This window comes from Dipodomys ordii, unplaced genomic scaffold (genome assembly GCF_000151885.1).
Source record: "Dipodomys ordii isolate 6190 unplaced genomic scaffold, Dord_2.0 Scaffold14, whole genome shotgun sequence".
Taxonomy (NCBI): domain Eukaryota; kingdom Metazoa; phylum Chordata; class Mammalia; order Rodentia; family Heteromyidae; genus Dipodomys; species Dipodomys ordii.
The window spans coordinates 2870930-2885339 of NW_012267230.1; the positions used below are offsets into that span (position 1 = coordinate 2870930).

The window sequence follows — 14410 nt, forward strand, 5'->3', positions numbered from 1 at the left end:
CTACTCAGGAGGCTGAGATCTGAGGATCACGGTTCAAAGCCAGCCCAGGCAGGAAAGTCCATGAGACTCTTATCTCCAATTAACCACCAGAAAACCAGAAGTGGCGCTGTGGTTCCAATGGTAGAGCACTCACCTTGAGCTGAAGAGCGCAAAGACAGAGCCCAAGCCCAGAGTTCAAGCCCCACGACTGACCCCTCCCCCCCCCAAAAAAAAGTAATAACTAGTCAAGACAAGCTCTTAAGATGACTCCTGGAGGTTTCTGGAGTCTCATGTCCTTGCTGTCTCTAAGGTGGCTTCCCCCTGGCTTCCAGGGCGCTTTCTTTGGCCTGATCCTGGGCCTGCTTCTAGGGCTGGTCCGGCTGGTCCTGGACTTTATCTACGTGCAGCCTCGGTGTGACCAGCCAGATGAGCGCCCAGCTGTGGTGAAGAATGTCCACTACCTCTACTTCTCCATGATCCTCTCATCCACCACCCTGATCACTGTGTGTGCCGTGAGCTGGCTCACTGACCCGCCCTCCAAGGAGATGGTACAGATTCATCTGCTTAGACTGTTTTTTTTTTTTTTGGGGGGGGGTGGCAGGGTGCTGTCTCTCAGCTCTTCAGCTTAAGGTGAGCACTCTACAACTTGAGCCACAGCACCACTTATGGTTTTCTGGTGGTTAATTCGAGATAAGTCTCATGGACTCTCCTGCCCAGGCTAGCTTGGAACCACGATCATCAGATCTCAGCCTCCTTGGTAGCTAGGGTTACAGGTGTGAGCCACTGGCACCCAGCTTGCTGAGACTGGTTTCAACAGAAAGAACTGAGCTTTCTAAAAGCTGTAAAGCCCCAAGTGGGGCTTTAGAGATGGGCTGATTCAGAATTGAGAAGAGGTCCTCACACTCCAGCTTGTAGGTCTGATTTGAACCTCAGGCCCCTGTGTGGAGCCAAAAGCCTTCTAGGAATAGAGGTCAGTCTATTTTCTTTATTGCCATCAACTAAAAACACAAGGATTTTTTTTTTGTTTCGTTTTTCTTTGGTCAGTCGTGGGGCTTGAACTCAGGGCTTGGATGCTGTCCATGAGCTCATCTTTGCTCAAGGCTAGCACTCTACCTCTTTGAGCCACAGTTGCCATTTCCTATTTTCGAGTGGTTCATTGGAGATAAGAGTCTCATGAATTTTCCTGTCTGTGCTGGCTTTAGAACTACGATCCTCAGATCTCAGCCTCCTGAGTGGCTAGGGTAACATCAGTGAGCCACCATCACCCGGCTAAACACAAACATTTTCTAGCATTTCCAGCTAAGTTTAGGGTTCTTATTGCTGGAAGCAGCTTAAGACACCTGCACGTCCAGTGACCCCACTTCTGTTCTTGGCTAGTTGATCCCTGCATCCCATATACCCTAGGAGGACCCAGAATGAGAATGAGGGGTGACAGAGAAAGGAGGGGGTGACTTAGAAAGACTGAGAGAGGGTAAGCCAGAAGGGAGGAGTAGACGAGCAGCCTGGAGTGAGGGTTGAGCTGATGGCTGGGCAGGAACCTGGCAGCGGGGGATACGGGAGGCAGGCTCCCCTCCCCTCCTACCTGTACCTCACGGTTGGTCTCTGCTTCTCAGGTCAGTCGCTTAACCTGGTTTACACGTCATGACCCAATAGTCCAGAAGGACCAGGTGCAGCCAGCAACTGCCCTACCTCTGACCCTGACTCAGAACGGAACCCCAGAGGCCACCAGCACCAGCATCCAATTGGAAATGGCTCAAGACAATAAGTCTAAAGCCCGCAGCGGTGAGTTGCCTCCGGCCTTAGTAGGAGCATCAAGGGCTCATGGTTAAGAGGAATTTTTTTTTTTTAGTAGGTTGTGGGGCTTGAACTCTGGGCCTAGGCGCTGTCCCTACGCTCTTCAGCTCAAGGCTAGGGCTCTACCACTTGAGCCACTGTACCACTTCTGGTTTTCTGTTAGTTCATTGGAGATAAGAGTCTCATGGACTTTCCTGCCCTGGCTGGCCTTCAACCCTGATCCTCAGATCTCAGCCTCCTGAGTAGCTAGGATTACAAGCTGATACCTGGCAGGATTTTTTTTTTTTATCTGATCACAAGCCACAAAAGGGAACTGACTTGGGATGTTAGCCACTTCTGGTTTCCTGTCTGAGCCTTTCCCACTTTGCAGACACTAGGTTTTGTTGGGTGGTTTTGTAGTACTGGGGCTTGAACTCAGGACCTGGTTGCTCTCCATTAGCTTTTCCACTTAAGGCTGGTACTCTATGACTTGAGCCACACCTCCACTGCCAGCTTTTTGTTGTTAAATGGAGATCAGAGTTTCACAGACTGTCCTTTCTGGGCTGGTTTTGAACTGCAATCCTCTGCTATGTTTACTTAGAGGAGGTAGAAGTTAATCTGAGCCTGGAGGTCTCCATTGGAAGATGGAGAACTTCTGAAAAGGCCAGCCTTCCTAGAACCAGAGGAGACTGGGACCAGGATTCATGTGGATACCAACATCCATGGATATTTGAGTATCCAGGGACATCATGTTATTATATAACCCAGGCACACCCTCCAGTGTACTTTAAGTCAGCTCTAGATTATTGACACTATATTGTTTAGGAGATGGGGACAAGAAAAATTCTCTGCATGTTCAGTGCAGGCCTAGTCTTTTCCCCTGAATATTTCCTTCCTTCCTTCCTTCCTTCCTTTCTCCCTTTCTCCCTCCCTCCCTCCCTCCCTCCCTCCCTTCCTTCATTCCTTTCTTCCTTCTCTTTCTCTTCCTCTCTCTCTCACACTCTTTTTCACGCTGGTACTGGGAATTGAACTCAGCCAGAATGCAGATCCTTAGCCTTTTTATTCAAGGCTGGTGCTCTACCACTTGAGTCACGCGTCCACTTCTGGCTTTTTCTTTTTCTGAGTTAATTGGCGATAAGAGTCTCATGGACTTTCCTGCCTGGGCTAGCCTCAAACTGTGATCCTCAGATCTCAGCCTCCTGAGAGCCAGGATTTACAGGCGTGAGCCACCAGCGCCTGGGATCCTCTGAGTATTTTCAGTTCCAGTTTGCTTGCATCTACGGATCCAGAGAGCGGATCCTACCTGCTGGAAGAGGTCCTTGAAGTACTTACCCTGGAGCACGAGCACATCTCGTTCTTGCTCTGTCACTGGGAGATACAAGCTCCTCTCTCTGACCCTTCCTCTTTGGTTTATCCTCAGGTGATGTCATCCATAAGCGGTCCAAAGGGGTGAAGGCCATCTTATGGCTGTGTGGCATGGAGGACAAAGGCCGGGAGGAGGCCCCAAGCAAAGCAGAAGCTGTCATCGTTTCCTTCGAGGAGAACCCCATTGTGAAAACCCTTCTGGACATCAACTGCATCCTCTGCCTCAGCTGTGCCATTTTCCTTTGGGGTTACTTTGCTTAATGCAAGGTGATGCCGGCAGCCCCAGCTCTTGCTCTGTTCTCAAGGCCTTGTCGTTTTTTAGTGAAATAATAATAATAAAAAGCTTTTTGTTTGTTTACTATGAGGGTCTCAAGTGTGTTGGATGGGGTCATTTTTCAACATGAGATTTTGCTCTTTTTTTTTTTTTTCTCAAAGCAATCAGCTGACCACCGAAGGCATCTCGCTGAGATCCTTAGCTCTGGTTTCTTGGAAACAAAGCCACATATAAATGTCTAGGAGACAGTCATGCCATGAGACAATCAGGGCTGGGTCCAGTGGCTCAAGTTTGTAATCCTGGCTACCTGGGAGGCAGACACTGAAGGATCACAATTAGAGGTCGGCTCAGGGATTTACAATTGTTTGATTCCATCTCGACCTACGTTTGGTCGAGGTAGGGCACACCTGTCAGCCTAGCTCATGGGGGAAGTACAGGGGCTGGCTGCAACAGTGTGTACCTGTCATCCCCAGAGACAAGGGGAATCATAAGCCAGGCTAGCCCAGGAATAAAGGGAGGACTTCCTCTGAAAATATCCAAGGAGCCAAGTACTGTTGCTTCACACCTGTAACCCTTCTTACTCAGGAGACTAAGATAGGAGGATTGTGACTCTTAATCTCCAACAAACCACCAGAAATGGGCTGGGAAGATGGCTCAGTGGTAGAGCGCTTGCCTTGCATGCCTGAGGCCCTGGGTTCGATTCCTCAGCACCACATAAGCAAAAAGAAAAAAAGCCGGAAGTGGCGCTGTGGCTCAAGTGGTAGAGCGCTAGCCTTGAGCTGAAGAGCTGAGGGACAGCGCCCAGGCCCAGAGTTCAGGCCCCACGACCGGACCAAAAAACAAACAAACAAACAAACCACCAGAAAACCAGAAGTGGAGCTGTGGCTCATAACGGTAGAGCATTAACCTTGATCAGAAAAGCTCAGGGACAGCACTCAGGCCCTGAATCCAAGCCCCACAAGTGACAAAAAGGCAAAAAGGCCCTGAAGGTATGGCTCAAATGGTAGAGCACCTACCTGCATAACTAGCTCAAGGCTTTTTTTTTTTTGCCAGTCCTGGGGCTTGAACTCAGGGCCTGGGCGCTGTCCCTGAGCTGTTTTTGCTCAAGGCTAGCAGTCTACCACTTGAGCCACAGCACCACTTCTGGCTTTTTCTGTGTATGTGGTACTGAGGAATCGAACCCAGGGCTTCATGCATACTTGGGCCACTAAGCCACATTGCCTGCCCTGGCTCAAGGTTTTGAGTTCAATTCCCAGTATCATCAAGAACAACAAAAATCAGGGAATAGTGTGCATTTCTCAAATTCTGGTTTGGGAAATTCTGCTTTGTTGCTTGACTGGCCACGAAGGTGATCCCTGGACAAGCAGCCAGAGGACGCTTGTCTCCCCCAAAGCTCCTCTTCCAGAACCAGAGCGCAGCGCCAGCCATCTCTCAGTGGCTGTTAGAGAGCTGGGGGCTATGTGCACAGATGGGAGCAAGGGCATCCTTCGGGGAAGCCCAGGGACAGACATCTCCCCCCCATCCTGGGACAAGTCCATGGATGGGTGGAACTATTTACTAGCCCAGTCCAGCTGGGAAGTGGAGTTGTCTTTTCAGGGAACCTCAATTTTCCAGAAAACTCAAAGAGAAATAGACAACAGAACCCTGGTTTTGTATGTTTGTTTTGGGGGGCAGTGGGGGGAAATGGCTGGGAAGGTGGCTTAGTAGTAGAATGCTTGCCTAGCATGCATGAAGCCCTGGGTTCGATTCCTCAGTACCCCATATGCAGAAAAAGACAGAAGTGGTGCTGTGAGTCAAGTGGTAGAGTACTAGCCTGAGCAAAAGCAGCTCAGGGATAGTGTCCAGGCCCTGAGTTCAAGCCCCAGGACTGGCAAAAAAAAAAAAAACAAAACCCTGGGGGTGGAGGGCAGGGAGTTACTGGGCCCACTGGTCATTCTAGGACCTCATCATTTCACAATCCTTTGAGTTTTTAGGTGATGCTCTCACACAAGACCAAAGGTTATTCTATTAGCTCAGTGTTTGCCTTCATTTAAAGACTGTTTTTTCTTTCTTTCTTCTTTTTTATTGGTTGTGGGGCTTGAACTCTGGGCCTGGGCATTGTCCCTGAGCTCTTCAGCTTAAGGCTAGCGCTCTACCACTTGAGCCACAGCACCACTTCCCAAAGACTGACTTCCTTTCCTTCCTTCCTTTTTCTTTTCTTTCTCTTACCTTTTTCTTTCTCTTTTTCAGTTGTGGGGTTTGAACTCTGGGCCTGTGCGCTGTCCCTAAGCATCTTTGCTCAAGGCTAGCACTGAGCCACAGTTATACTTCCAGCTTTTTGCTGGTTCATTGGAGGAGATAAGATCCTCATGGGCAGTTTTTTCCCCCCCCTTTTGGGTTGATCATGGAGCTTAAATTCAGGGCTGCAGCACTGTCCCTGAGCAATTTTTCTCAAGACTAACACTCTACCACTTTGAGCCATTTCAGGTGGCATTTCTGGTTTTCTGGTGGTTAACTGGAGATAAGACTTTAATGGGGACTTTTTTTTGCCTGGGCTGGCTCTAACTGTGACCCTCAGATCTCAGCCTCCTGAGTAGCTAGGATGACAGGCGTGAGTCACCTGCACTGGGCCCAAAGGGTTGTTTTCCCATTCATGTGAAAGAAAGCTGGACACAAGGTTTAGATTTTCAGTCTCTGGCATTTCAGTCTTGGGAAAGCAGGGCTTGGATGGGGGCACAAAGGCTCCCCATCACTGGTGAAGGGAATTCCTGAGGTGCCCGCCAGGTATGTGCACCACATCATTGCGAGCTAACCACCCCGAGTCCATGTCTCCCTAGAAGGCCAAGAAAAGGGGCATCCAGACTGGTGAGGGCACAGCAGTTTTAGTCTTTCAATCTCCTACAGTTATAGCTAGAGCCCCACTAAGCTGTTCCGTCCCAATTCTATTTGGTTTAAGTGACTGTACACCCCCCCCCCTGCAAGAAATATCAAGTTTTCATATAAACCACAGAATATATTTAATTCAAATGAAACATGAAACCAAGAATAACATTCGGTCCTTATCAAGTAGCAATTACATGATTGTTTTTTGTTTTTGTTGTTTTTCTTTTTTTTAAAAAAGCACAGTACATTTCTGTCTACATTCTGGCACTCTCCAAGGCCCGAGTCCTCTGGAGCGCAGCAGGGTGGCAGATCCAGCTGTCACCCTCAGCACTCATGGCTGCTGGGGGTGGGGGAAGATGGGGGGGCTGGGAGGAGGGGACATAGACCATACTTAATACAAAAGATGATTGGGCAGCAAATCCGAAGGAGAGAGGAGGCTCCTCCAGATACAATGAGCATGGAAGTCCGAGTAGCGGGGAAGCAGGTGGCCTGAAGAATCCATGTTTTATTAAATAGCGCAGACAAAAGCTTCCTATGCACTTCCGAGCGGTAACGAATGCTCTCCGCTTTAGGTATTTGTGGTTTGGATATTTTTTTTTGTATGTCTTTTTTTGTTGTTTTTGGGTTTTTTTTTTTTTTTTGGCATGATTTCTGTCCTGGGGGAAAGAAAGCCAACTTCTTCAAGACGCTAGCACAGGTCATCCAGCTTCAAGTGTTGGCCTCGGTGCTCTCCTGGGGCCCCGCGAAGGCCCAGTTCCTGCGTGGCTGGGGCCCTCTTCCTGCACTGCAAAGCTTTTCGCTGTTTGGTCTCGAAGGCAAGCGGCTCCCCTGGGGTGGAGGGCGGAGGCCGGGGGGGGGTGTCGGCCCCTCACAGGGCTGTGCTTTCTGTGTCGTTGTCTATGGCCAGCAGGATGTGGCCAGGCACCTCCCTGCTCGCTGACTCTGAGGGCAGCTCCGGAAAGACGTGGCGAAGAGGTTCGGAGACCCTAGAATTGGTGTCTGTGGGAAACAAACACACACACACACACAAACACGGGAGACACGGTGTCAGCAGGGGGCAAGGCTTGGGGCTCGGCGAGTCCTCACCCACACGCCATGACAGACACACAGTGTGCCCTGCTCCTGCACCCCACCGCTCCTTTCTGTGGGTCCACGCAGCCCTGGGGAAAGATCTGCCAACTTGTCTCTCTCACTGAGGACTCTAGTGTTCTCATGGCAACCTCTGGGAAGAGCCCTCTTCCAAGGCTCCCCCCGCCCCCACCCCCCGTTTCCAGCACTGTGACCTCCATCTCCTCCATCTTGGCACCCACAAGTTTGGGCTGAACCAAGCTGGGTAATGGGGAGCCCTCCTGTGCACTGCAGGATGCCAAGCAGGCTCCCTGACATTTGGACACACAGCCAGATCCCACCCCACTGGGTGACAATCCCAAACACCAACTTCCTTTCTCGTGTCTCATGCTGGTTTTTTATTTATAAACATAGAGTCCTCGCCTACCAGGCTTCATCCATCATGGCTGTCTTCCCAGAGAGGCCAGTATGTCTGAGAGTCACCCATTTGTGAACACTGACCACAGGCTGGGCCCTGTTCTATTTGCTGAGGACACAGGGTGCCCCAGTGAAGAGCGACAGAGCCTGCGTGCAGCCTGTGGTGGTGGGGCGGAGGGGACTTAATTCAGACACCAAGTTTGGCTTCTCTGGTAGCCACGCAGCTTTGGAAGTCAGTGTAAGACTGGCCGTAGGAGAAAAAGGGAAATGCCTGTGAGGCTTGCAGTTAGAGCTGGTCATGGCAGGGACCAGAAAGGTTTCCTAACGCTCTTCCACACTCGGGGAGGGGGGTGACAGTCACCCCATGCCTACTTTTCTGGGAGGTGGCTTTGCGGCTACCTCTGTCCTCCCAGCGCCTCGCCCGCACTGGCTGTTCTGGTGCGCTTCTGGAAAGTTTTGGCTGCTTAGATGCCTGTGCTGCCCCAGGTCCCACGCGTGCTCCCGAGCCCGCAGTTCTGAGCTGGGAGAGCTGCGTTCCCCCTGGGCGTCCCTCTCCTCCTAGTCCCTCTTCCTGTCCCTGCTTGAGGGATGGCAGACCGGCCCCACAATGCAAGGTCTATGGACACATCCCTAGGTTTATGGACACATCAAGGTGTCCCAGGGCTGAGGTGAAGAAGGACATTTCAGGAACGTCGGGAGAGCAGGGCTGGCAGGCCAGCCCAAGGGCGGCCCGTGTGCACAGAATCAAGAAATGCCCCAGATTTGCTCTTGGCAGAAGGAAAGTGAGCAAGGGGTAGGGCACATCTGCTTTGTTCATGGCCAAACCCCGAGTGCTTAGAACCACAGCTGGCTGCTTAGCCGGCGCTTGGTAAACTCTGTGGCCAGTCGGGTGGCTGGAGGTCTGGGGCAGCCATCTTCCCACTCCTCCCTTCTTAGGGCCTCAGACAAAGGCGTGGCCTGACTCAAAGGCAATGCTGGAACAAGAAAACTGTTTGTGAGTTCAACCCTTTCCCACCATCCCCATCCCACGGCACACGTGTGGCAGCGGTCAGTGTCTTCGACCGCGGAACTGCGGCGACCTGGCAGGGCATGCAAGCTGCCAGGACCTGTGTGAGCCACTGGGGGGGGGTTGCAATGGCTGGTGTCTGCGTCCACATGCAGGTGACATCTATCGCCCCGCCCCCCTCCAGAGGACACACTGGCTCTTCCCTTCCCCATCCAGCACAGGTCAGCCCTCGTCTTCCCTGAAGTTCTCGATTTGTGGTCTCACTTCTAGAGTTAGCTAATCTGTGACGGGACAGCTAATGCTCCTGGGCATGTCCTGTGACTAGAGGCTTGCTAAGGCCCACTTGTGTCATCAATCATGGCCACCCCCATAAATCCCAGGAGATCAGCCCACTGAGCCCCAGCCCCACTGTAGAGAGAGGGCCATAAGAAGGTCGATGCCAGCCTGATCTGGACACTAGCTCTTAGTCCTCTAAACCAACTGTGAGTCCTGGGGTGAGTCGTTGATGGAGACATTGCTCCCCCCATCTGAGGAGAGAAGGGCGCGAGGCTTACCATAGTAAGAGAGGAAAAGGGTATTGGAGAAGGCCATCTAGAACTCTTTTGCTCCTCTTTTTGTGTGTTTATGTGTGTGCATGCCAGTCCTGGGGCTTGAACTCAGGGCCTGGGTGCTGTCCCTGAGACTCATTTGCTCAAGGCTAGTGCTCTACAACTAGAGCCACAACTCCTACTTCTGGCTTTTTGATGGTTAACTGGAGATAAGTGTCTCATGACTGGCTTCAAAGTGTGATCCTCAGATCTCAGCCTCCCGAGTAGCTAGGATTACAGGTGCAGGTAGGCCATGGCAGGCTATCATTCTGATAGCAACATGGGTAAGTGACAGATGCAAACACCCTTAAAGTTAAAGGCATCGGAATGAAGGAGCCCTGCCCGAACCCTCCAGCGGAGGGTACAGCTTCCTTTAGCTTCACTAGTGCTTTTCCAAGACTAAGCATTGTCCTAGCCTTCAAGGGACTTTGCATTGCTCAACTCAAAGGAGAAATTCTGTTCAAGTGTGGCTGGAGGTCTGACTTGACATAAGAGTAAACTGCAAACAGAAGGGGAAGCCACTTAAACATCCAACTACAAGTAATAATAACTGATGAAATCGTATGTAGTCACTGAAAAGAAATGGCTATAGAAACTGCATTACCACACGGAAAAGGTATGGGATGTGAAGTAAAAAAATTCAGGTTCAGAGCCAGGTGCCAGCGGTTCAACACCTGTAATCTGAACAACTCAGGAGGCTGAGCTCTAAGGCCTGAACTCTGGGCTGTCCCTTAGCTCTTCAGCTCAAGGACAGTGCCCTACCACTTGAGCCACAGCACCACTTCTGGCTTTTTCTGCTAATGTGGCGCTGGAGAATCGAACCCAGGACCTCATGTATGCAAGGCAAATACTATACTACTGAGCCACCTTCCCAGCCTGAAAGTCTGTCAAATTCTTATCTCCACTTAACCACCAAAAACCCAAAGTGGGATTGTGGTTCAAGTGGGAGAGTGCTAGTCTTGAACAAAAAAATGCTCAGCAACAGTGCCCAGGTCCTGAGTTCAAGCCCTAGGATGGGTACCGAAATAAATAAGTAAATTAAAATAAATTAAAAAAAACTTCAGGATTAGAACTTGTTTGGGCCACATAATTATGATCATGTACCTCCTTGGCTTCAGAAAAATAAAAGTAGAAAATTTTAAAATGTGGACTATTAATAGGCTTCTACTTCTACGAGTATAGAAGTATGACTTTTTATTATTCTACTTCTCAAGTTCCCTTTAATCTCCATGCTTTCTTCTTAAAACCGCTTTACTTTCCTGACACAAAGAGAGTCTGACTTTAAAAGACAGAAGTGGTGCTGTGGCTCAAGTGGTAGCGTACCTAGCTTTGAGCAAAAGAAACTCAGGGACAGCACTCAGATCCTGAGTTCAAGCCCGAGGACTGGCACACACACAAAAAAGAAAAGAATCTCCAACTCTACAGTGCTGTCATTCCAACAAGTGAAGCCAGGAAAACCAAAGAGGGCATCAGAACCAAGAAATGGGCACTTGGCCCTGCTACTTTGGGCCGCCTCCTAGCTCTGGGTGCTAGAGGGTGGGGTCTGGGCATGTAAATGTTTAAAAGGTAGACACAGGAATCTAATGTGTAACTCTTACTGAAGTATTTTCCTCAGGGTAAGTGTAGTAAGTACCGTGCATTAGACCACCAATCTACCATCAACTGCAGCTGGTGCTGACAATGCCATGTCCTCAGTGTTGCGAGACATCATGTTTTCAGACCCACGCCTGTCATTTCAGAGAGCTGAAGTTCTAACTCAAGCCCACTGGACAAAAGCGCTGGGGTCACTGTGACCACCCTTAGTACTGAGAACAGGTGAGCAAGCGTGAGCGAAGCCAGTCTTTAGTGCATGCACTATTAGTTGGGATGTAAGCAGGCAGGTGAGGGTGATGGGTTAGTGACAAGTATTAGTGCACGAGTATGATCACAAAGTAGCAGTAACGCTTTGGCCAATCAGGTGCCTTGTCCTTACCATTAAACATTCCAATTTCAGTTCTGACTGAATAAGGCAGGTCATACATCTAAATTATTTAATAAAACGTTTCCATTAGAATATTCTTTGCTACAACCTCTACTTTGAAAACAGCAGGGCATAAACTGCTGCTTTCCGAAACGGCACAAGAGCTTCAGCCTTCCTCAGGCTCAGCTATGGCGCTGCAGGTGGCTACCAAACTGCTCAGAACCAGCCACCTCTCCTAAGACTTTACCTTAATCCCAACAAGCCTTGATATAACTCTTTCTCTTTCTTTTTGAGCCAGTACTAGGGCTTGGGTCCTGGACACTGTCTCTTAGTGTTTTCATTCAAGGCTAGCACTCTATTACTTGAGGTACTTGTGGCTTTTTGGTGGAGATAAGTCTCACAGACTTTCCTACCTGAGCTGGCTTTGAATTGCGATCCTCAGAACTCAGCTTCCTGAGTAACTAGGATTGTGGGCATGTACCGTGGGTGGCTGGCTTGATTCGACTCTTCAAGATTAAAGGCTTCTAGTGAATACCTGTTTTTCAGGAATTCATGTGTCTAGCCTTCCAGGTGAAATATGATGTCATCATAAAGGGCTGCCCTAAGGGACCTATTTCCCTTTTCTTCTGGACACTGTGGGGCTAATGGTTAATAGCAACAGGACCAACACTAGTGCATTTGTAAGTTCTAAATGCTGGCCTTTGGCGAACTTCCCACAGAGGTGCAGGGACTTAAAGGCTTTACAGGTTAGTTCTGTAATAAGGAGGTAATAACGGTGATTTCGGAATTTCTTGTGTTAGAGAATTCTTAGTACAGACTAGCTTTTCAATAATTAGTTACTACCTTAAGGGGAAAAACATTTTTAACAGTAAAAGTTCACATATTTAATAACTACTGCTACAGATCAAACTAAATAGCCTTCTGGCATACACACACTCCAGGTCCTGACAGTGTTCTGGGACCGGCATGATTCTGGCTTGGAGTCTTCCATCTAAATAAAAGTTACGGCCTAGGCTTTAGACTTCGGTGTGTCACGGCACTGAAGCGTTGAAAGGCTCGGCCCTGATCAAGGTTTAGTCACTGGACTCTATAAATGATTTCCATCCCCGCTGTCCTGCTGCTCTCCTGGTTTCTCAGGAAGGAGGGAGGGAGAGACAGGCCTGGGCCTCTCTGTGTTTTCAGCTGCGATCTTCTTTCCTCCTGCTGTCAACACCAAGTCTGGGCTGTGACATGGTCCGCCAAAGGCTTATGGCTCCAATAGAGCGGCCATACACAGAATGAGAGCTTTTTGCTGGCCCACTGCAGGCCGAAGGCAGAACTGGAGGAGCCTCAGAGTGTCGTGTGTGTGTGTGTGCGTGCGCGCGCGTGCAGGTGCCCACGTGCGTGCAATGCACGCTGACTCTGGGGCTTGAACTCAGCACATAGGAGGTGTCCTTCGGCTTTTTTCACTCAAGGCTTGTACTCTACCACCTGAGCCACAGCTCCACTTCCAGGTCTTTGGTGATTAATTTGAGCTAAGAGGCTCAGGGACTTTCCTGTCAGTGCTGTGTGCTAGGGCTGAGCCACGGGCATCCAGCTCAGAGTGCCTTTTAAAAAGCTCATACAGTCTTTTGAGAAAGCCAACCCTCATCATGGTAGAGTGCAAAAGGGATTGAAAGGAATTCAGGGTAGGATCATGGGGTGGGGAGGGTTCCTGAGAAGTTCAGACACCAATTAAGAAGCTCCATGCAGTTAACTTGCGCTTAAGGTTCAAAAATTAAAAATTAAAGCTCGAGACACAGAAGACACTCTGCTACACTTAGTCCTCCTTTTGTTGGACACTGACGAGTCCATCAATCAAGGTAAGAGGCACTGAGGCAGTCAGAACGCTTGTGAAGGGCCCTACTATGTTATCTGACATCCACTTCCGGAAATCAGACAAAGCAGCATCCACAAGTCACAGAATGGATGGCCTGCAACTGGCCCAGCTTGGGGTCAAGGCCATCCTGGGGCGGAGTCAAAAGCACACACAGGGATCGCAGCTAAGCAGGAGCATTTGGAGCTGCGGATCAAGCTGCTTGGGGAGGGGGGCAGGGAGGTTACAGACCTTAGGCCTTAGTCCTGGAAACCTTCCCCACCTGTGGGGACGCTAGGTAGGGCATCTATGGGGAAACAAACAAGCAAACAGAACAATGTGGTTTTGTGGGTTTCAAGACATATGCTCTCGTGTCTGAAGAATAGTTATCAACCATTTTGAGGTGCAAAATATAAGAATTCTATTCCTGGGGGGAAAGTGTTGGTCAATGGTAACTTCACCTATACTACTCCTGGGGTACCAGTTGGGGGTGGGGGGTGTCACCGGCTCAGGTGCCACTGAGAAGCCCCTTGGGAAGGTGGTGGGGTCCAGGGTGTGTTGTGGCTTCTCTGGGCAAGCCTCCACTACAACAATGTACAACCAGGTGGCCAAGATCGCCAGGAGGTGGCTGGGGGGGGGGAGGTGGGCTCCAGTGACCACTTTAAACCACACTGCAACATCTACTCATCTTTAAGTAGTGAAGTCCGGTTTCTGGGAGGGAAATATGTTTTAAGTCATCAAATTCGACAGTCATGTTCTAGCACTCCTTGAAGTAGCCACTAAAATCTACCCTTCACCCCCAGCCCCGGGGGGGATGGGGAACCTTCGTCCTCCTCCGGTGCAGCCAGAGGCTGGCGCTGTGCCCCCAGGCCCTGCCCTCCCGGAGCCGCCGGCTCTGCACACTCCAGACTTCTTTTTTTTTTTTTTTTTTGCTGGTCCTGGGGTTTGCACTCTGGGCCTGGGTGCTGTCCCTCAGCTCTTCAGCTCAAGGCGGGCGCTCTACCACTTGAGCCACAGCGCCATGTCCAATTTTCTGGTGGTTCACTGGAGATCAGCGTCTCATAGACTGTCCTTGCCTGGGCTGGCCTCGAACCCTGATCCTCAGATCTCAGCCTCCTGAGTAGCCGGTTACAGGAGTGAGCCTCGGGGTGCGGGGCTGACTAAGGGAGGGGATTTGCTGGGAAGGCGTTGCGCTGCTCCTGGCACCGGACCGCGCCCCCGCGCCCCCACTCACCGGTCACGACTTTGGAGGAGGTGGCGGCGGCGGCGGCGGGGTCCCCGTGCG

General features: G+C 50.4%; 2 protein-coding genes across 2 annotated transcripts in view; one reads left to right on the forward strand and one right to left on the reverse strand.

The window, feature by feature from the left end:
* Slc5a11 (solute carrier family 5 (sodium/inositol cotransporter), member 11) overlaps nt 1-3475 on the forward strand; it is a 35977-nt gene extending 32502 nt beyond the window's left edge. Inside the window, exons 14-16 of the mRNA XM_013011724.1 lie at nt 312-527; nt 1593-1761; nt 3173-3475. Coding sequence (XP_012867178.1) covers nt 312-527; nt 1593-1761; nt 3173-3378 — 591 coding nt within the window. The 3' untranslated portion in view covers nt 3379-3475. The remainder of the gene's footprint in view (nt 1-311; nt 528-1592; nt 1762-3172) is intronic.
* Nucleotides 3476-6485: 3010 nt separating this feature from the next.
* The window catches only part of Arhgap17 (Rho GTPase activating protein 17), a 72663-nt gene continuing 64738 nt past the window's right edge, over nt 6486-14410 (reverse strand). Inside the window, exon 21 of the mRNA XM_013011170.1 lies at nt 6486-7439. Within this exon, the coding sequence (XP_012866624.1) occupies nt 7122-7439 (318 nt within the window). The 3' untranslated portion in view covers nt 6486-7121. The remainder of the gene's footprint in view (nt 7440-14410) is intronic.